The 20,859-nt window shown below is 39.1% G+C and overlaps 1 protein-coding gene across 7 annotated transcripts in view; it reads left to right on the top strand.

Annotated features, from left to right (window-relative positions):
• LDB3 (LIM domain binding 3) overlaps window positions 1-11,832 on the top strand; it is a 114,343-nt gene extending 102,511 nt beyond the window's left edge. For all 7 annotated transcript variants that reach the window (XM_064716957.1, XM_064716963.1, XM_064716956.1 and 4 more), the window contains 5 exons: window positions 1,083-1,383; window positions 2,607-2,787; window positions 4,989-5,109; window positions 6,430-6,545; window positions 7,732-11,832. In XM_064716957.1, coding sequence (XP_064573027.1) covers window positions 1,083-1,383; window positions 2,607-2,787; window positions 4,989-5,109; window positions 6,430-6,545; window positions 7,732-7,821 — 809 coding nt within the window. In that variant the 3' untranslated portion in view covers window positions 7,822-11,832. The remainder of the gene's footprint in view (window positions 1-1,082; window positions 1,384-2,606; window positions 2,788-4,988; window positions 5,110-6,429; window positions 6,546-7,731) is intronic.
• Window positions 11,833-20,859: the final 9,027 nt, after the last annotated feature.

Raw genomic sequence — 20,859 nt, 5'->3', positions numbered from 1 at the left:
TGTGCTCTCTCATTTGGGCAAAACACTTCAGCTCTCCAAGCTTCTTTTCAATCATTTGCTTTGTTTTCCTTGCAAAGGGAAACTGCTTTTAGTGCTCCTGTACTTGGCAAAGTGAGGCTGTTTCTTGGGCAGTAACTTCAGTTCTACATAATGCAAGATCTGGCATTTTGAAAGGAGCAGAATAATGGGAAAACTTGTCAGTATGTGCAGGCCCTGGCTCCTGCTTATTTTAATGTGATAAAACTCCACCCAAGATTAGAGCCTGGTGCACGCAAACACAGAGACAGACTGCGCTGAGGGTTTTATGTGCTAGTCAAAGGGTGGAAGAGAGAAAGGATAATATTCTGGTTTACACACAGGAACTGAGGCGCAGACACTCTCTGCTTTGCTCAGAGTTATACAGGAAGTTTGTGGCAGAGCCAAGAACTGAACTGAGATCAGTCATAACCACAAGTCTGGCCTTCCTCTAAGTGCTGTTGGCTTTATCTGCTGGTCATGTGAGCTGAATTGGCTCCCTCACTATTGCTTCCAGTGCTCTCTGTTTTCCCTGTGGGAGCTTGTTTTTCTTCAAAAACCTAGGAATAAACCTCCAAATGATACATAACAGTGACATCTGTAGAACATACTGTATTTTAATTAATATAATGAGATCAAAAGTTAAGCATAACTTACTGAAGTTCTGGGGAATTCTGTCTAAAACTTTACTATATTATTTGGCTTTTATATTTTTAACCTGTCTTAAACAGAGTATATGGCAGTCTTTGACATTATCACACAATTGTCATATCCATTCCTTCAAGAAAATGAAGAGATGATCTTGACAGTGGTCTCCATAAAATCTGTAAAAGCCAGTAGGCAATGATTTCTGTAATGCATGTGTATGAGAAGTCAGTGATTGTGCTGATATCCTTGACTTCAATCCAGAATAAATGAGCAACAATGAGATAGGCCATAATTACTATCACCTAAAGCTTTTATTGTATCTGTGTCATGGAGTGCCCTTTGGTAAGTGTTGCTGTATTGACAGTAGAAGAAAAAGCCTTTAAAATCTTTCTTGGTTTCTTTTGGAATACTTCAAACAGCACCAGCACCAGTTCATTCCTACACCCCTGCCAACACGGAGCCTGCGAGTCGCCCCCCCTGGGTAACAGATGACTCCTTTTCCCAGAAATTTGCACCTGGAAAATCCACCACCACCGTCACAAAGCACATCCTTCCAAGGGGTGCTCCGGTGCTGTCTCCTACCACAATTCCTGCTTACCCGTCTCCAGTTTCACCTCCTTCCCAGCCCCCTGCCTTAGCCCGGGGAACAGTGCAGAGGGCGGAGCGTTTTCCAGCCAGCAGCCGAACTCCTCTCTGCGGGCACTGCAACAGCATCATTCGGTAAGGTCATGGGCCTTTGGAGAGGGACGAAGCAGAAAAAAAAGTATCAGAGAGACTGGTTATTGTACATTAATATACAGTTCCAGAGCCTAAGACTCTGTTAAATTATCCAGCAGGGATGTCTGTTGTCTGCCTCATTAATTTAACATTTCCAGAGCTCATTTTGTTGTTGTGTGGTTCACTTTTTATCACTGCAGCGTTATACATGCTAATTGTTTGGCTCTTGGATGCTGCAGCAAATCCCTGCTTGATTTTAAACAGGTTTCTGGTGCTAAGGTAACTCTTTGAAGGAGGTTCGTGCAACTTCATTGGGAGAGTCAGGGGGCTGGGAGCAGAGGGGGGATTGTGGAGAGAAATGAAACAAGGCATCATTTTGGAGCAGCAGCCAAATGTAATTGTTGCTTTTGTGTCTGGAGAAAGATAATGCCTACACTCTATTACCAGTGATTCACAGCATGCCTCTCCCTTCTCTCCCAATTCATTCTGCTGGACCAGCGCCTACTGTTAGCCTGTGCACTGCTCTCCAACTTTAAGTAATCCATGTTTAATGACAGTCTTCCCCACTAAAAGGAGCTAGTTTAGTGATGTGGAACTGTTGATTATTGCCCTTCATGTATTCTGGAATGGAAATATTCCAGTAATAATCACTATATCTAACTACAATCACCAGAGTCAATCACCAAAATGAATTTAATGTGTCTTCCACATAACAAAACAGCAAGTTGTCACCTGATAGTCTGACATTTCTAGAACATGCTGCACGCAGTGCTGTCAGACAGAAAGAAGGTAGGAGACTTTAGGAGTTATTGTGAGGTGTGGGTGTGTAAGGATGGAGATTTGCCTGTTATTTCATGCTTTCAAATAGTAGCATTGTCTTCTGTTGCCTTTGGCCTTTTCCTTTTGTCTTTGCTTCTGCTTACAAAGACCACTTACAGCTATGCAGATATGAAAACAATGGATTTTTTCAACAGTTGTTTGTAAATGCAGTGTATGAGATCAAACAATAATGAAATGTTTTAACCAACGTGTTTTGAGTAATGGTCTTGAAAAAGACCACTTCTATTCAGATTATTTTAATATGCACTTCATGGTTCAAGTAGCTTTTTACGTGTGTTCATGGTGTCTGAGAAAGTGGGTTTGCAATCAGGGTCAGCCATTCAACTTTTTTTTCACAGTACAAGTAAGATTAAACAAGATTACAAATAAATTATGATTGTTTCCAGAGGTCCTTTCCTGGTAGCCATGGGTCGCTCTTGGCACCCAGAAGAATTCAATTGTGCTTACTGCAAGACATCCTTGGCTGACATGTGCTTTGTGGAGGAGCAGAACAGTGTGTACTGTGAGCGCTGCTATGAACAGTTCTTTGCACCAACCTGTGCCAGATGCCACACTAAGATTATGGGGGTAAGAGAACAACAGTAACCCTTTCTGCAACTGCCTGGATCCCTGAAGTAGTGAAATAGTTTAGACTGTAAGCAGTGAATGCAGATGTTTTATTATTTCATCCTTTTAAGACTTATTCCCCAGCTTGTTGATTATTTCATAATGAGAAACATATTATTTTATAATAATTTTTTTCCATCAGAAGTCTTGGATATTTCTGTACCTTATTGAGCTCAGAGATGGAATATGTAATCCAGGTACCATCTCTCTGAGTGTAAAATTAGTAATACTTTTTGGATAGGTTTTTGCTTTCTGATACACACTATGTTAGTTTTATCTCTCTCTTCTTTATAGTAAGACACTTGAACTGGGTTTTTGTTCCTTACTCAGGATTTAGTCAAAATTTCAGTAGAGAAATCAGTGATGATGGGAAGAAGTCCATTGCTCTTGTTTCACCTCACTGTTAGTTGGCAGCACAGCTGTTGACGAATTCTGCTGGTTTCTTATAGTTAAGAAAATACAGAATAATTACAAAGATCTGAATTCCACAAAGCCAAAAATACATGCCACTTTTGTCTTAAAGGACTAATGTACAAGTAAATGTACAATTTAATTTGCTCTCCACATACCTCAGATGGTGGTGTGGTTGGAGTGCCATCAATGATTTTATCAGTGTGTTTATGCATGCAGTTGTAGTGAATGTATGGCTCAAATGAAGAAGCAAGGAGTCCCCCACTGGTTTTTCACTGCTTAGCTGTCACCTTTTGACATCTGTCTAAATGTTGGCATTACAGATGCTCTTCTCTGCAACTGTCAGTTAGGGGTGGCAGCATCAGACATTGATGGTGAAGCTCTGGCTCCAACCAAGTCTTGTTTGCTACTGCAGCAGAAGGAGTAATTTATAGCAGAGTGCTGACTTAACCTACCTAATGAATGCTGGCACAAATCAGTTTCCCATTATGGGTTTTCATCAGGAAAATAGCAAAGATGCCAGCTGCCTCTATTCATATTAATAAGATTTCTCAAGCTATTTTTGTGTCTTACCTCACTGAGGTTCCTAAATGGATCCAAACCTATTTATCAGCAATAGTTGTTTTGCAAACAGTAACAGAAGTTAATGAATCTCAAATGGTGATTCTCTAATGAGATATATGGCAAATCTAAATTAGACTGTTTTGTCTATTCACTGGATTGAAAGCATGGAAGAGGACTTCAATCCATTTTCTCATAATCAATGGACATTAAAAACAATCTTTAAAAGACAATCAGAGTCTATGTGTATAATTGGAAACAACATAAAATAGGATCTAGATTCTCAGCTGGTATAAATCAATGCTGTTTCACTGAAGTTAACAAAGTTAATTCACAGCAGTTATGCAGCTGGCCCTTTGAAATCTGGGCTGTTGGACAGAGATGCACTGTCCAACATCATCCTGGCTACACATAAGATTGACAAATTAGCAGGTAACTGTGCATCAGGGCCCAGTACAGCAGCTTCCAGGACTTGGAAGACTTCTGTATGACAAAAGAATGAAGCAGTAATAGAGATTTCTCCATACTGCACAGAAGTAAGAAGCTGATAAAACCTGGATGTACTCGGTTGAGGAGAACATCAGTTGCACAGAATTGGGGTTTTTTTGTGGTAAACATGTGGCTTAGAAACAGACATGCAGACTCATTTTTACTAATCATGTAAGTTAAAAGAATCTTTCCTAATTTATTTTTTTCTTTTAGATTTTTACATTAGTTAGTGAATTGCTCTTGTAAGAAGCATAAAGAAATTACTACAGAATCTGGATTGTTTTGAAACAACAGACTTACACCACTTATTCCTGGTCTTAGAAAATTACTCTTTGAAATTTATTTAACAATTCATACTCTTGCATTGAAGAGTTCATACCGGTAATGGAGAAAATAATCAGAATCTTTGTGCAGAATCCCTCCTGCAACAGGGACTGGGCATGTTGATACAAACTGCTGGCTGAACCATGTTGTTTCACTTTGGCAAGTACATTGTTCTAGAAAGCTTGCAGTCCTATTTCCTCTTTCTTTCCAGAAGAAGCCAAATTTCTGTCATAATTCTTTCTTTTGAGGAGGGGAAATGGCTGACATAGAAAGGAAGAATTTAGAGCATCTCTGCCCTGTGTTTGTTCTCCAGGAGGAAGTTGCAAGGCTGGCTATTCTGCTGGAGATTTTTGTTTATTTGTTTGTTTGTTTTGCAGGAAGTGATGCATGCCCTAAGACAGACTTGGCACACAAGTTGCTTTGTCTGTGCTGCTTGTAAGAAGCCATTTGGGAATAGCCTGTTCCACATGGAGGATGGGGAGCCCTACTGTGAGAAAGGTATGGCAGTCTGGGCAGTTCTGCACAGAAATAGTGTGCTTCATGTTCATGGAAGCATGTAAGAATAAAGCAGCTGGTGAATAAAATAATATCAGTTCCCCATCCAGCATGGATTTTGTTTCCACTTTCCACATATACAAGTGTTTGGGTCTGTATTTTTCTTCAGTTTATATGAGAGAATGGCAGAGCACTGGTCTTTGCCTCAATGCCCACAATGCCTTCCCTCACTTCTCTCCCTTATGTATTATCATATTTTGCACTTCCTTCCCTACACATTTTTCCCTGTTGCACTCCCCTCCTTGGTAGATGCTGCTCACCAGAAATACAAAATTAGTCTTCTAGGGCTGCCCGCAATCCTGAGTTGCTGGAGCTGTGACCTCTGGTGCTGTTGCCTCACCCTAGAATTGTTCAACCAACACTTATGAAGAGATAGATCTGCACAGATGTGCAGCACATGGTGGTGCAGATTTTGCTTCCTGGCTGCTGCAACAAACAAACTGCTTCTTGCCACCCAAGAAAGTGAAAGGCCATGTTTTCCCAAAATGGTGCTTGCCGTGCAAATGAGTTGCCTGACATAGTCAGGAAGGAGGTTAAGTGGTATATTCTCTCTGTATTCCCCTTATGCATTCACTGAGGTCCTGGCCTACTTATCTCTGGAGATTCTTTTCTTATGGCTATGCAATTCAAATTTTACAAGTCACAGTAGCTCTTAGTGAAGACAAAAAACCACGCAGCATGACTGACTGGGTACCTACCCTTTAAAACTGGAGGTTTTGTCAGAACATCAAATACCTCTCATGGACTCCATATTCCTTTGGAATTTCCACGAATATTTTTCAATGTGAAACCTTTCCAAATCACACTTGCTAAAGTAAAGATGTGTTAATCAGTCAGTATGGGGTTTCCATAATGTTCTCTCTTTATGCAAAAAGAACATTAATACAGGCATAGAAACTTGTAACATTCCCTTGTCATTAGACTCTTGTACAACCATATTTGTCCTATGAATAAATTCCACATATATTAAAGCTAATTTGAAAGTATTGTGAGCAACACAACTTCAAATTCTATGGATTTTTTGTATGTCTTCTTCTACATTTTTGATGATTAATGTTGTACTAATGGGGGGTTCTGGACTGAGTTTGTATTTAAATAATGAAAGAAAATAAGCATGTTTCAGTGGGAGTATTTCAGTAAATGTAGTAGGAAACTTAGCAAAAACAATCAAAACATTCATTGTCTGGAAAAGTTCTATTTCTTTTGGACTTAATATGATTATGTTAAGAGTTTGTTCTAAGTTTGCTTTTTGTTTTATTTTAGATTACATTGCTTTGTTCAGCACAAAATGTCATGGCTGTGATTATCCTGTTGAAGCTGGAGATAAATTCATTGAAGCTCTTGGACACACTTGGCATGACACCTGCTTCATTTGTGCTGTAGGTTCTACATCAAATACTATCTCATTCCTTTATACTCCTAAATTGTGTAGTAACATCAGAAAACCTGAAAGCAGTAATAACTAACATATGCTTAAGGATGCAGAGGGATGAAATTTCATTCTTTACTTCCATTTGGAGTAATTTTCCTTCTCCTCCATAACTTTTACTAGAATTATGGAATTTGACCATCATAAGTGAGTGTTTTCTAATAAAACATCCAGTTTTAGATAGTACATACAGCAGTACAAACCACTAATGCTGTTATTCTTTCCAGTGTTTGCCAAATAGAGATAGAGCAAGACTGGAAATAAATTAACACCATACTGAACAGTATAACCATAATCTTACTTACAAAGCAGTGAAGTTTGTATTTCCATGCTGAATGCTTGTTGAAACTTGCAAAAAGAAGTCTGTTTAGAGAGCATGAATAGTAATTAGCATAGAAGTTGGTCAAACTCATCAATCTGTGGTGTGCACATAGCTCTGGAGAGTGGCCATATTCCCACACTCTGCACACAAAGCAGAAAAATCCATATGATAAACAGTACTTTCATCTGGTTCTAATACCACTGAGCAGCTCTGCAGCATATTATTCCTAAAGTAATAATATCTAGAATCTCTAATTAGCTAAAAATAGTATGTGGGCCACACCAAACTGACAGCAACAATTTCTAATGTTTGTTTAAGTCTAAAATTTAGGTAGACTAGTTGAAAGTATAGAAATGTTTATAAATATCTGAAGTTAAACTAGCTTTATAAAAAAGTGTTTTGTGAAAACTGAAGTATTTTGGAAATTTTAACATAGAAAGGAATACTAAACAAGTTTGCTTCACAAGCTAACAGCTCTTAATCACTTATAAATATTGATCACTACAAAGACACTTTCTCTGAATATTTCATGTTATTTTTTTGCTTGTTCATTTATATTAGCTGTCCCATTTTCTGTGGAAATGATAGTTTTATTATGTGTTGTTAATATGCAGTTCTCACAGTGGGGGTCTTTTTAAGGACCTAACTTGGTTTCTTTCAGTGGGTTAAGTCAATAGCAAATCAATACATGACTTCTAAAGACTACCAAAAAAATGCATGGGCAGAAGAGCAATACATTTACAACTGATAGTCACATCTTTCTCCCTTTTATTTTTCCTTAATTATTCCTGATTGCATTTATTATTAATTCCAGGTGTGCCATGTGAATTTGGAAGGTCAGCCATTCTACTCCAAGAAGGACAAGCCCCTGTGCAAGAAGCATGCCCATGCCATCAATGTTTAGAAGAGTTGTAGTCAGTAATGCTGGGGTAAAACAGATGACTAACTGGGCAATCATAAAGCTGATAACCATGGCTAGCACTTCTCTCAGTAAAAGCTAGACATGGGTACTTCTCAAGTTTAACTTTATCCTCTTTCATAAATGCAGAATGTGCTTTTTGTGAAGTTCATACCAAAAACTATGAGCAGTCAAAACCATGAACTAGTCCATTATTATAGCAACAGTTGGGGGAAATATTGAAATTAACTAAAAGCATGATTATAAAAAGTAATGTGCAAATATAGTTTCAAGTTAACTACCCACAGCAGTTTTACTGCTTAGACCACACACTGGTGTTTAAAAACAACCGGAAAAATACTTCTGTATTAAGTCATTTTCTTTCACAGCAAGAATGAGTAAGTGCCATATGTACAGTCATCTGTAGAACCAAAGGCCGTAGCTTTCAAAGGGAAATAAATAGATTAGGGCTTCCTCTAGGAAAAGTGAGTGCTGTTCCACTATCTTGTGGTGCTGCCTCATAGCATCAGCTATTTTAGATTCTTTCCAAATAACAAGTCTGCCTTGAATCCATATGTAGCTGGGAAGCCTAGGTGACAATCCATAACAGTTTGAAAATAAAATGGTTGGGTCAGCCTTGTTAGTGCACTTGGCTTCTAGGTGCACAGCAGATAATTCACTTTCAAATGGTAATGGAAAAGGACAACTGGCTTTCTCCAAATTACTCTTACATTGAATGGAATAGAGCTGACTGGAAAGGCCAGCTTTTAATTCAAAACCAGTTTTCCTTTCCTCCTGTGGAAAAAAAAAGAGATTCAATCTAGCTTTGGTTTCTAATTCCCACTGATACCAGAGGGAGGTAGGAACCTACATCTGGACCTTCACAATAGTAAACACAAAAGAAACACATCCATCTAGCACAGCTAGGTTGTGGGAGATAGCTTGCAAAAATTCCCTCCTCTATCCCACATAAATAGGAAAAGGCTTTTTTTTTCCTATAGTAAGTGAATGTGTATCCATAAGGCAGCAGGCACATTCTCCTTATTCCTTTCCTTACTGTAAATGCAGCACATCATGAATTGTAGCAGTATTTGCCATTGGAAAACAGTAGCTATGTTCCAACAGTTAGGATTACTATACAGTCTTCTTTTCTAAAAACCATACAGTCATCTATCCTAATCGCTTGAGAACAACTTTCAAGTTGTTCAGACAGTTACTTATAAAACTCTTTTTTCAAATAAGCAATACTTATAGTACTGATAATACTTTTGAATTTTTGAATATCAGTGACTTTTATATGGGAGACAGCAGTTCTGTCTGATGGAGTTAAGATGGAAAGTCTGATCACCATTCAAGCTTTATTAACTCATTTAAGTGAGAATTATGATGTGTGTGTTGACAGCTTGCAGTACTGACAGTTTTGAATTAGTACTTCTGAGGCTGAGGATGCTTTCTGTGGGCCACATGCTGGTGCCATCTGCACCTATTTTACCTTGTGTTCTGAGTAGCAAAAAATTACATAATATTGTCTGTCGTGTCCCTCCCATGGGTTATGACCATTTCATTTGTGTGTCTTTTAAGGGATGGAAAACTATCTAAAGCTTGGGGAGGAATAAATGAAATTTGGAGCTCTAAAATAAGTGTTAAGTTAGCTGCAGGCAGTCTGCATCTTGGACAAAAATAACAACCTGAACTGCCTGTGGCAGTTTTGACATGTATGACCTGTATTTATTCAGTAGGTATCTTAGTTTTCACTGATCTTAGCAGTGATCTGATCCGAGTTGCTACAGGGTCAGATTTTTGTATGCATGAATTATTCTAGAACACTAGTACATTATATGCAAAGCCTTTTTTCTTGTTTGTTTGTTTGTTTGTTTTGGGTTTTTTCTGTAAGCAAGCAAATTTTCTGTTTTCAGTTGGTGCTGGGCTGGTGTGAATATGGTTCCATAGATTACAGAATCCAAAGATCTGGCTCATAATATTCTCCAGAGGAATAAATCATAATTATGGAAGTTAAATATTTTTTTCCACTCCTATTTGACTTTGTTCAATACATATTCATAACAGTGAGAAAATTCTACATTTCCTTTTCATTTTTCAGTGCCATTCACAAAATGCTTTTTATTATTATCTCTTATTTGAGAGAATTCACATCAGCATACTCTATACTGAGACTGCATTGAAGATATTCTTTAGGCAGATTTGTGTCAGTGTTGGCCACTGACTGGGACTAATCTCTGACTGCAACATCAGAATAGGGAGTCAGGCTCCATGGGAAGGGCTTGTGATGGACACTTCAGGAGAATTTCATGAGGTCCTTCCCCTCTGATCTGCATGTGTTTATTTGCGTGTGTCTCATTCTCCCCTCCACCTTCCCTCAGTGTCCCTGTGAGCTTCCACAGTGCATGTCAGAGCTGGGTGGGCAGGGAGGCTGGGCAGGGGCAGCAGGATCACTGCAGTCAGGGAGAGGGCTTCAAGTATGAAATCAGGGTACAAGGAGCTCCCACAGCCCAGAGAGATGGTTTGGATATGTACAGAGGGGTGAGCAAGGATCCAATCTGGTACCTCTGAAGTCTGGACTGCAGGAGAGGGAACGCAGTGAATGTGAGCAGAGCTGAGCTGGCTGGCAGGGTGGCAGCAGTGAAAGTGCAGCAGCACAGACTTCAGCGGGAGCTGTAGTGGCTTGAGAGAGAGAGTGCTGAAGAATTCCTTGGGCAGAGAACCTGCACTGTAGCACATGCCCTGACTCCAGCTGGTGTCTGAGCAAGTGAGATTAAAGCTAGTTTACATATGAGGTACAGCGATATCTCTGAGTGAAGAACAGAGATACCCTGAGGATTATCATGTTATAAAACTTTCCTGTTATGACTTGTGCTGCTTCATAATGTGGTCCAAAAATAGGGAATCCACGTACCTGCCCTTGATATCTATATTAAGATATAATTTTTGCACATATCCGAACAAGGAATTTGTGAATAATAATGTAGCATTTTAACTTTCACAGGGGTAGAATACCACATAACTGCTGATACTCTTCTGCTACATCACTTTGTGATATGAAGAGGGAAAAATGCATATATATATAATAATATATATCTCTAAAATTCAAAATACAGCCTTTTAATGATCATGGAAAATAATGTTGTACAAAAATATGCAAGATGAATAATGTGTACTTGATTATGTTTTTATGTCTTGTAAGAGATGCCTGAGATAAGTCCTAAGTTCTTCTGAATATTTCTTTTCATTCTAATTAATGTGAGGTTTTACTCAATAAAACAAAGATACTGTACCTCTGAATGATCAATTAAAAATATCAGTCTTTTGTCTAACTAAAATGTGTTCAATAACTTTTCAGTCAAAAGATTCAAAAGATTTTTTTAATGCTTTTCTCTCTTTTGATGTTCTTTTTGCAGAGCAGGGCAAAGTAAATGTTTCCAAATGAAGCTACTTTTATTATCTGCACAAAAAACCCCCAGTCTTAGAACTTTTTTTCATTAGTTTTCACTATATTGGATTCACACATTATACAATTCTCAATACTAAAACCAATTCAAAACAAGGAAAAATATTTTTCCATTGCTCCTTCAGCGGTCAGTACTTTGGGTGAAATGTTTGGCTGAAGATTACTTGTATTTATGTTTAATAATGTGAATGTCCACAGCACTGAACACGTTCATTAGTGTCTAATGCTGGGCACACTAATGGTTTGTTTGCAATACTCATCTCCTGGTAGTGGATATTAATTTGTTTAGTATTTATAAACATCAGAATTTGAAACTGAGTGATTTATTGCCTGCAGTGATCATATATTAGAAGTCTAGGTTTTATAAGATTTTGACATGTTGACTTGATGCCACAAGTGCCCTTGCTTTTAGATTGATATTTTTTCCTGAGTTCCTAGTTATTTCAGAACAGAATGTCTGGTGGTTTATGAGATGTGAGTAATTACCTTGCATGGATTATCTGTGCCAACATGAATAAAACAGTCTAGTAATAAAAGCAATGTGCAAAACCAGTTAAAGCTTTATGATTTGGGTATATTTATTAATATGCCATGTGAGCAGCTGACAGCTTTCAGCCATATACTATCATTAAGAAAGCATACCTAAGCTTGTACTCTCTACTTCAGACCTGAAAATAAAAATTAAAACTATTGGTTTCAACTTTATTGTATATCAGTCTTGAATATTTTATTGACAAAATAATGCTGTTTTAAACAAATATTAGTATGCTTAAAAGATGCAGCCTGCTAACACTACATGTTGTAACTCAGCAAGACCTGTATAGTTCCAGCCCTTATTGTGTCAACAAATACTGTTTATAGTAGCTTTGTAAGGGGTGGGTAAATTCTCTCTTCAGTTACATTGATGCATCTGCAAACAAAGTTTGGCTGCATAAATTCAGGTAGGTGTTCTACTGTTTCTTAGCAAAAGTTACTTAAAATAAACAAGGTATTTTGAACACCCTCATTGAGCTCTAGTGCCAAGAAATATGTACAAATGAAAGGATGACTTCATATAACAATGTCTTTTACAAAAACAGCCATTTTGTGCATTCCTGTTGCACACCCCTCAGAAATGCAGGCATTTTAGAGATACAACTAAGTATATTAAACATAATTAAGAAGTTAGATGATAAATGAACAGACTTGGATTTAGATGCCATTACCAAGTACAGCGTCAGGAATCACGACTTCGTGCATTTTTTATTTTATTTCCCAGCCCCAATTTCTGTTTACAATGCGCATAAGAAATGCAATTGAAATGAATGCCCAGAATGTATGCAGTATTTTGTCAGATCAAAATTGCTGTTTTTCAGATTGTCTGTTCTGACCTTTAACCTTTGCACAAGACAGTGCTTCCTAAACTGTGCACTGTGAGAGTGCAGTTGTTGGAACTGGAAGCAATAGAGGCATAAGCAGAGCACCATGCCAGCTGACAGGGTGGAAAAGGGGAATAGAGCAAAGTTCATTAGCAAAGGACAAGGTGCAAAATGTGTGACAAATGTTGCATTAAGGGATTCTTAACAGACATTCTTAAAGAGAGATTATTGCTCTGAAGAAAATGGAGATTTCAAAAGTATAGGCTTTGGCATTGTTTCCCTTCCCACCCCAATCATGCATCTTGAATTCAAACAGTTTGTGCTGATTAAGAAAGGAAGGAATGTGTGAATAAGGTTGCTGAAACCATTATTGAATACACAATGAAACGCTTTGTTCTCCCAGGCAAATCAGAGTTATGGATGAGATTCAGACTATATTCAGGCATAAATTCTGTGCTGTGAGCCTATGAAATATGCCCTTGGATAGCTGTTAAAATACATTTGTTCCTCCTCTTAAGAAGATTACATCAAAAGAAAACAGTAACAAACGTGTGTTGTACTAATAAGGACTGTCAGGCTGAGTCACAAGAATTTTCTCTGTAATAAAGACAAGAAGGATTTTTTTAACAAAGCTAAACTTCTGAACAAAACATTTTTCCTTTAAAAGTTTTCAGATTATAACTGTTAGGGATTAATAAATTAGTATGCATAAGGTATCATTAATAAATCTGTCTCTACTACAAATGTATTTTCTAATCTTACTACTTAAGAAATTGGATTATTTTCATTTATGACAAAGATGTTATGGAAATTCTTCTGCTTCTACTTACTTTTACTGTGCATAGTGTTACTGAAAGAGTAGGGACTTATTTTTCTTTTAATTAGAAGATATAGATAAAAATACAATCTTGAATTGAGTGAAGGTGATTCTTCCAGTACTTGTGGAAGCTGAATGAATGCTTCTTGCTACACTAAAGCCAGAAAACTTGCTGTTCTAGATTGTTTTATTCTCATGGTGCATTAAAGAGGATGTTTTGGATTTTTAGGAGGTTTAATAAATATCTAGAGCCTTAATTAAAGATCTCATTTCAAAACAAAAGAATTATTTACAGTGTTTAAATTATTTTAAGTTTTAATCATATGTAGACAGGAAAATAATGCTGGGATCGAGGTTTAGTTTCATTTAAAAAAATCTTCATGTTGACTAATGCAAGCATTCCTATATGCATGTATAGGACATATATGTGAATTAAAACACTCAGAACTGAGATTCTGATTTCCTTTAAGTGGATGTGTTTCATGCCTGCACTATTTGAGCATAAATTGTTGTCATCTAGTCCATTTATTGTATGTAGCTTAAGAATGATGCACAAATTTGAGTGCACCTTGAGATCTGGGTTTTGTTACCTGCTAGATATTTTTGCTTTATGAAGTAACAACTCCACAATTTTGATAGCATAGGAGATGTGGAAGCAGAAAAAAGGGCACACTTTCCAAAAATCTGACTTCATATAAAAAATTAGGATTTCAGGACTAAAATTTTTATTTGTGCATTATAAACAAAGACCAGGTAGTATTTTCTCAACAAAATATTCTTCAGCTGTCCCCTGCACATTCCTTGACAGATTTTCTTCCTGCAAATTTTTCCCTGTACTGATGGCAAGGATATTGTCAATGTCCCTGTGATTGATGCACATGCAGAAGCCCGAGCAGAGTTCCTGTTCCTTTCCCAGGCCTGGGAGCTGTGGGGTAAAAGGTGACAGAGTGGGCTCTGCTGCTCATGTCAGTGCATTCAGCCCACTGCATCCTGCAAACACCAGACTTCCTGAGATTTATTGTGGATGCACAACATAGATGACACTAATTGAAAGTTTCTGCTTTATTGCATGTACACTACATGGCATCTACTTCTGGCCAAAAAGTCCTTGCAAGAAATCCAAAATTCTAGCCAGGGATTCTGGTTCTAGCTGTGGCCTCAGAGCACACCTGAATCTGAGCTGTGTGGGTATGAAATAATGGCACAGCACAGTTTGCCTTGAGATTGTATTCCCAGTGCCAGTGCTGCAGCAAAAGAACAACAGGGCTGTTTTGTGGATGGCAATTTTCTGCCATTTTTTAATGTAAAGAAGTTTCTGGAATGGGAGTTTTTCTGAGCTGTTATTCTCCTGTTACTGCATCATGACACCAGTCTGAATTCAAGCTTGCGAGTTTTCAGCTCATTTGGGAAATTTACTTATTCTCCCATTGAAGGACTCCATGTTTTCCACATGTAAGTTATTCAGCTTTGTATTAGACATCCTAGAATGGATTGGAAACAATCTGGTGGTGCTGGACTGTCAGACTTCTAGGAGAGGAGACAAACCTGAGAAATTAAATTTTCATAGACAAATACAGAACACGTTATCCACCTTCTATGGACTAACACAGCTGGTGGTTGTTGGAGACTTCATTGACTTCCTAAGGAGTCACAGAAGCTGCTCTCTGTTTAGAAGTTCTCTAAAAAGAAAGAGTCAGTGTTATTAAAAAGTAGATATTAAAGTTTGGGGGTAGTGTATTTCCTTAGGGTCCATATTTGCCTATTTAGTACAACCTCAAACAGTTCTTGCTCCTATGCAATTCTCAAAAAAAAAAAAAAAAAAAAGAAAAAAAAGAACACATAACAGAGGGTTGTTGCTACTCCTCCCTAACTCTGGGTAACAATCCTCATTCCCCTCCAGCTTAGGAATATTCACTGGCACAGAAAGGTATAAATTAATCTCTGTGTGCCAGCTTCAGAGAACCTGGCCACAAATACTTCAGTTGAGATGATTTTGTTCATTTCTTTAAAGGACAGTGAGAAAGATTGTGCTTTCTCTTATTTTGTAACTTAAAAAATATTTATAGAACAATCTTTAAGTCAAAAGATAGTTAAGTAAATGTTTATTTTAGACCTTCATTATTAAGTGCAACTAATTGAAAGTGAACAATTACTATCAAAGAGGGCATATGCAAACGTAATAAAATGAGATAAAAATGTTGGAGAGTGAAAATCCAAAGAAAAAGCAGCTTTTAGGATAACAATTAAGGACCCAATCTGTTCTGTGCTGGGTAATTCATTGAGAGTGAATTAATGGTGCAGCATTCAGTAATAGGCCTTGGTAAGGAAATAGGAGCAGTGTATCAGGATATCCTTTTTCCGCCCCCGAGTACCAATACTTTCAATTTTATATACAACGGAAGTAATTCATTGTAGCACAAAGAAGCACAGCTGTGTTTCCTGATGGTCACACATGCAAGAGCTGCTATTGTTTAGCATTTCAGTATGTGCAGTGGAAACTGTCCGACTGCTTGCAATGTTTGATATTCTCAGGGATTTCATTCCCATTAGTAGCTTTTGAATCCATGGTGGATTTTTAATATGCTATTATCTCAGATCCAATCCTGCATCCCTAATCAGGTAATTTTTTGCTGATGCCAGTGAGAGTTTAAACTGTATTAGGTGTGGCTGCCAAATGAGGCGATTTGCAGACACAGGCCAATTTCTCATTGAAAGCAAAGGGAGTCATAGACTATTTTTTGGGATTTGCTTTTAGCTGTATGAGTTTAACTTGTTCAAGTTCCAGTTAATATTCAAGCGCCTTACAGACTAAGAGAGAAAAGCTTCATAGCTATGCCTTTAACTTCATCATATATTTTCAGACATTTTAGCTGAAATACAAGGATATCCTTTTATTATTTTGTAGTCCCATATTGGTTTTACTATAATATGAAAAAAGAAGTGAATGAGACTATTTTGCTGCACTCGCTCTTATTTAACAGCAATTTATTCATGTTTAAAGATATGTTTAGACTGAGAAAAAAAAAAGGAAGTGACGAAATAATTTCATTCATTTCTTTTGTAGAGGATCAGATCTGTTTCATTTTAACAAGCTTGGAGAAACAGAGCATTTTCAGTCTCGTAAATATCCATCTTTGTAAATCTCTACAGTACCCGCTCCTACAGCTGCCAGAGACACATCCACTTGAATCCATGCCTCCTGAGCACAAAGCTGTTATACACAGCAAGACAGAAATGTTCTGTATAGATAAGAATTTGCATTTTTTTAACAGCCGGTTTTAAAACCATTTCTGCTTTCAGCAGTGCTCCAGTTTCTGGACAAATCCTGAGCATCAGGCTTAACAGAGGAACTGTTAATAGAGGGTGGGTTTGGATCTAAGGATTATTCCAACTTGTAAAAGAAACAAATACCTCTTGTAAGAAAAGGTGGAGGAACACAAACATTCACCTTCTCTCTGAGTATAATTCAAACTTCTTTGTAGATCATTTGGCACTACTGACTGATAATTCAGAACATAAATTTTAAAACCAGCACTACAATTGAACTATTTAATGTTCTCTGAGCAGCTGAAGACTTTTGGGATTTTATGTGCATGCATCTAGAGGAAAACATATTACTAATTCTCCAAACAAACTGATGTGAGTGAGGCACCCTGGTGAAGCCTCTGCTGAGCCTACAAATATTTTCTTTTGCTGTGATACGACGTTTAATGCTCTGGTTTTAAGGAAAACAAAGTAATTTGTGTTTAAAAGGAGAGTTATCTCAGGGTGTATTACACAACCTGGTGAGAAGACTGCAACAAGGGCTTTGTAAATGTGAATCCATAAAAAAACAAAATCATACAGCTCAACTAGGCTCAGTTCCACACCAGACTGGTTGGGCATGGCTTGTCTCTTTACTACCAGTGATCTACTAGCAAAAATTTTTAAAAAACACCTTTCTTCACAGATTTGACTCTGCCTTATTGAATTATTCTTGCTTACATTTAAAAAAATGAACAAAATCCATTACTTTTGTAAGTAACAAACAGCTGAATAAATTTATAATCAAAAGAATATGCTTTCAAGTAAAATAGTTCTGCAAAAGAGACAAAGCCAAATTCATGTCATATTAAGTGAAATAATTGTGTCCCTGGCTGAAGGGCAATATTCTTTTAATATGCAACATGAATATTTATTTTTGTAGCAGTAACAGAGAAATACTCATCTAATTGCAAACAGTTCTCAAATATATATTTGGACCACAGATTTAAGACATCTGAATTCCATAGACTGAAGGGAAGAAGGATCTGCAAAGATCAAGCCCTATCACATGGCTGACCTTCTCCCTATATATACCTCTTTGTTCTTTTGATATTCAAGTTTGTAGTTCCCTAGTGATTCCAAGAACTAATAAGAAATTCCTGGAGAGGAAATAACAATGAAAGCAGCTGGAAGGCAATCCTTTTTTTTTTTTTTTAAATACAGCTGTCTTCATCATGACAGTCAGTTTTGAACTGCTTCTTTTATATCACATGTTAGACTTCCATATCTCATCTTGGCCAAATGTCAAATAAACTTATGTTTATTTCCAGGTTTTCAGACTTCAGTGTTTTTTGAGTGTGATTCAATTAACAAAATAAATACTTTGTGTTACTGAACCTGGTGTGTCTGAGTTTTCGCAGATTCCTAAAATCCTCACCAGGTAAGATTGCTGCTGCTAACTAGCTTGCTGGAGCCCTGTGTCCTTCTGAGAACTCATCAACTGAAGTGTTCACTTTCTGGTTTAAAAAAAAACCTATCTCTCTACCTATCCTGGTAGAGATATTTGAAACCTAAGTATGCACTGTTTTGAAAGACATCAGTATTTTCTATGTGATGTTTAATCAGACATCCATCACAATCTAAATACTTTCTAAGGTCATCATGATTCATCATTTTAAATTAAGGTGCAGTCTGGTCTCCTGCAGTCCTAACATCATTATAATGTAGGTTACTTTTGCCAACTTTATTTTGTGATTAAGACAAGGAGCTAATAGTACTCAGTTATGTAGAGATGGGCATTACTTGCTATAGCAATACAAACTTCATCCTCAGCAACACTGTTCCTGACCTGACAGGGACTTGTGGGTATCTTCAATGCCCAAGTGCCTTGAAAAGTACTGGCTGAGACAGCAATTTTGGCAATGTGCAAATTTACACACCAGGAACTGGATGAAAAGTGTGGATCCATTTCACAAGAAGGGTTAAATCCATTTCAAGGCTAGTGGCTGTTGCTAAATTCATGCATCCTGGATTGGAATCAATATCTAACATCTGACAAGCACTGGGCTGTATTAGCACACATGATTACTGAAGGGATGCTAGCACTAACAGCTTTGGATCTGCTTGGGAGCACACACACGCATGTTGCATTCTTCTTCCATATTGAGTGTCTCTTCTGCTGCTATAATTTCATAGTACACAGAGTGGAAGAACAGCAGACTCACATTTTCCTTTGAAATTATAAACATAAGCATAGGAGTTCTGTATTGCTTGGCATGGAAGCTGTGATTTTGTCTTTCTTGCAGGCTGGCTTTGTTTTGGACACTGACAGATTTTTCTGGATGATGTTGATCGGAAAAAATTTTCTAAAAGTGTAGTAAGACAAGATCTGCACTTTTAAATGCCTATAACCATGGTATGTGGCCACATAAAATTATTAGGTGTGCCTTTACCTGCCTACATTTTAAAGGAATCTGTGAAGGTGATAGGTTTGAAGTTATACTTCCTCTTTTGCTTTGCTGTGCAGGATAATACAGAAGTGAAGCACCCATCTAACAATCTGTAGGTAGAACACATGTGAGCCAGAATGCAAAGCCAGCGCTCTCATCTTACATTCAGAGGTGACAGCTCTGGAGTACACAACATTTACAAGTCTTATCTGATATTAGCATGCAAAAATGGAGTTACACTGTGGAGCGGTCAACAAAATACGCAAGCCCATGTTTCCCACAATATATGCACATGTGGCTATTTGGCATCAATAAGCCAGATTGCTTCCCAGCTGGTTATTCTCTGCATCCAGTTTATCTGGGCAGCCATCTCCACACCAGCAATTACTGGTGTGTCCTGAAGGCCTAAAGAGTGTTTTGGTGTGCAGCAAAGGGAAACTGCTGAATAGGTCTGTACGATCCATGTGATCTTCATTTCCCCTGTAGAACTTCGAGTGCAAAGTTCTTGGTGCAGAGTAACCAAGTGACAGGACAGGTGAGAACAAAGGGACATCAGCAGCACAACTGCTGTCACACTGTGGAGCAAAGGATTAAAACCAGCGGCCCAGGTGGGAGCTGTGCTGCCTCCCCTGCACATAACTCTGTCACTGCAGCTCCTTCTGCACTGCTGCTGGGAGAGCTCACTTGAAGGCAGACAGACAAATTATTACTTTTCCAATTTGTCCTAATGATAAGGAGCTTTGAAATACAATGCAAATCATGGCCTTCAGCATCCTTATCGGCAAGCAGAGCAGCTCATTGCAGAACTTATAATGTATTCCAATCTAAGTAACTGGGCATATTTATTTAGATACAGGAAATGGAAAAAGCAAACAATGCTGTCCTTTGCAATGGAACTCTATCCCTCCTGCGGCACTGCAGCATCAGCCTTCTCACAACTGTTCTTCCACGGAGCTGAAAGGCCCAGACGAGTCCCTCATCTTCCCCTGCTCCCACCGCTGGCTGCCCGCTGCCCTGCCCGGCCCCGGCAGCCCCGTTGAGCCCCCACCAGGGGTGTCACTGTCATCCTGCACCCACATCCCCACCAGGGGTGTCACTGTCACCCTGCACCCACATCCCCCACCAGGGGTGTCACTGTCACCCTGCACCCACGGCCCCCATCAGGGCTGTCACCGTGATCCTGCACATCCCGTGAATCCCGGCGGCTCGGCCGCTCTGCACGGCACCAACCCTGCCAGCATCTGCACGGAGCCTCTCGGCGCTGCTTTTCTCGTTTCTCGACCCTCTCCATGGCCAGCGGTGCTTCCATGACACCGGCTTGGCAACTTATCCCCTCACACCTCCCTGCCCCTTCCTACAAGAGCTTCTTCCCGGGGAGAGCGCTGCTGGGCCGGCGGGGCAGGATAACGCCGGGGCCCGGGCGCCCAGCGACAAGCCGGCCCAGGCTGCGGCCCGCGGAGGGGCTCCCGGGGAGGAAAAGCAGGCCCGGCTGGTTCCTCCCGGCCAACTTTTCTCGCCGGGGAGCCCCGCCAGCCCTCCCGCCCACGGCACGTGCTGACGGACGGGCGGGGGCGGCGGGCGCGCTCCCGCCTCCCCGCGGGCCCCCGCCGCGCGCGCGCCCGGCTGCAGTGATTGGAATCCGGCTCGTTCCCGCCCCGCCCCGCAGGGACGCGCCGGGAGCGCCTGCCGGGACACGGAGCCTGCGCCGAG

This window comes from Zonotrichia leucophrys, chromosome 6 (assembly GCF_028769735.1).
Source record: "Zonotrichia leucophrys gambelii isolate GWCS_2022_RI chromosome 6, RI_Zleu_2.0, whole genome shotgun sequence".
In the NCBI taxonomy this organism is placed as follows: Eukaryota; Metazoa; Chordata; class Aves; order Passeriformes; family Passerellidae; genus Zonotrichia; species Zonotrichia leucophrys.
This window is presented reverse-complemented; position numbering and strand designations above follow the sequence as displayed.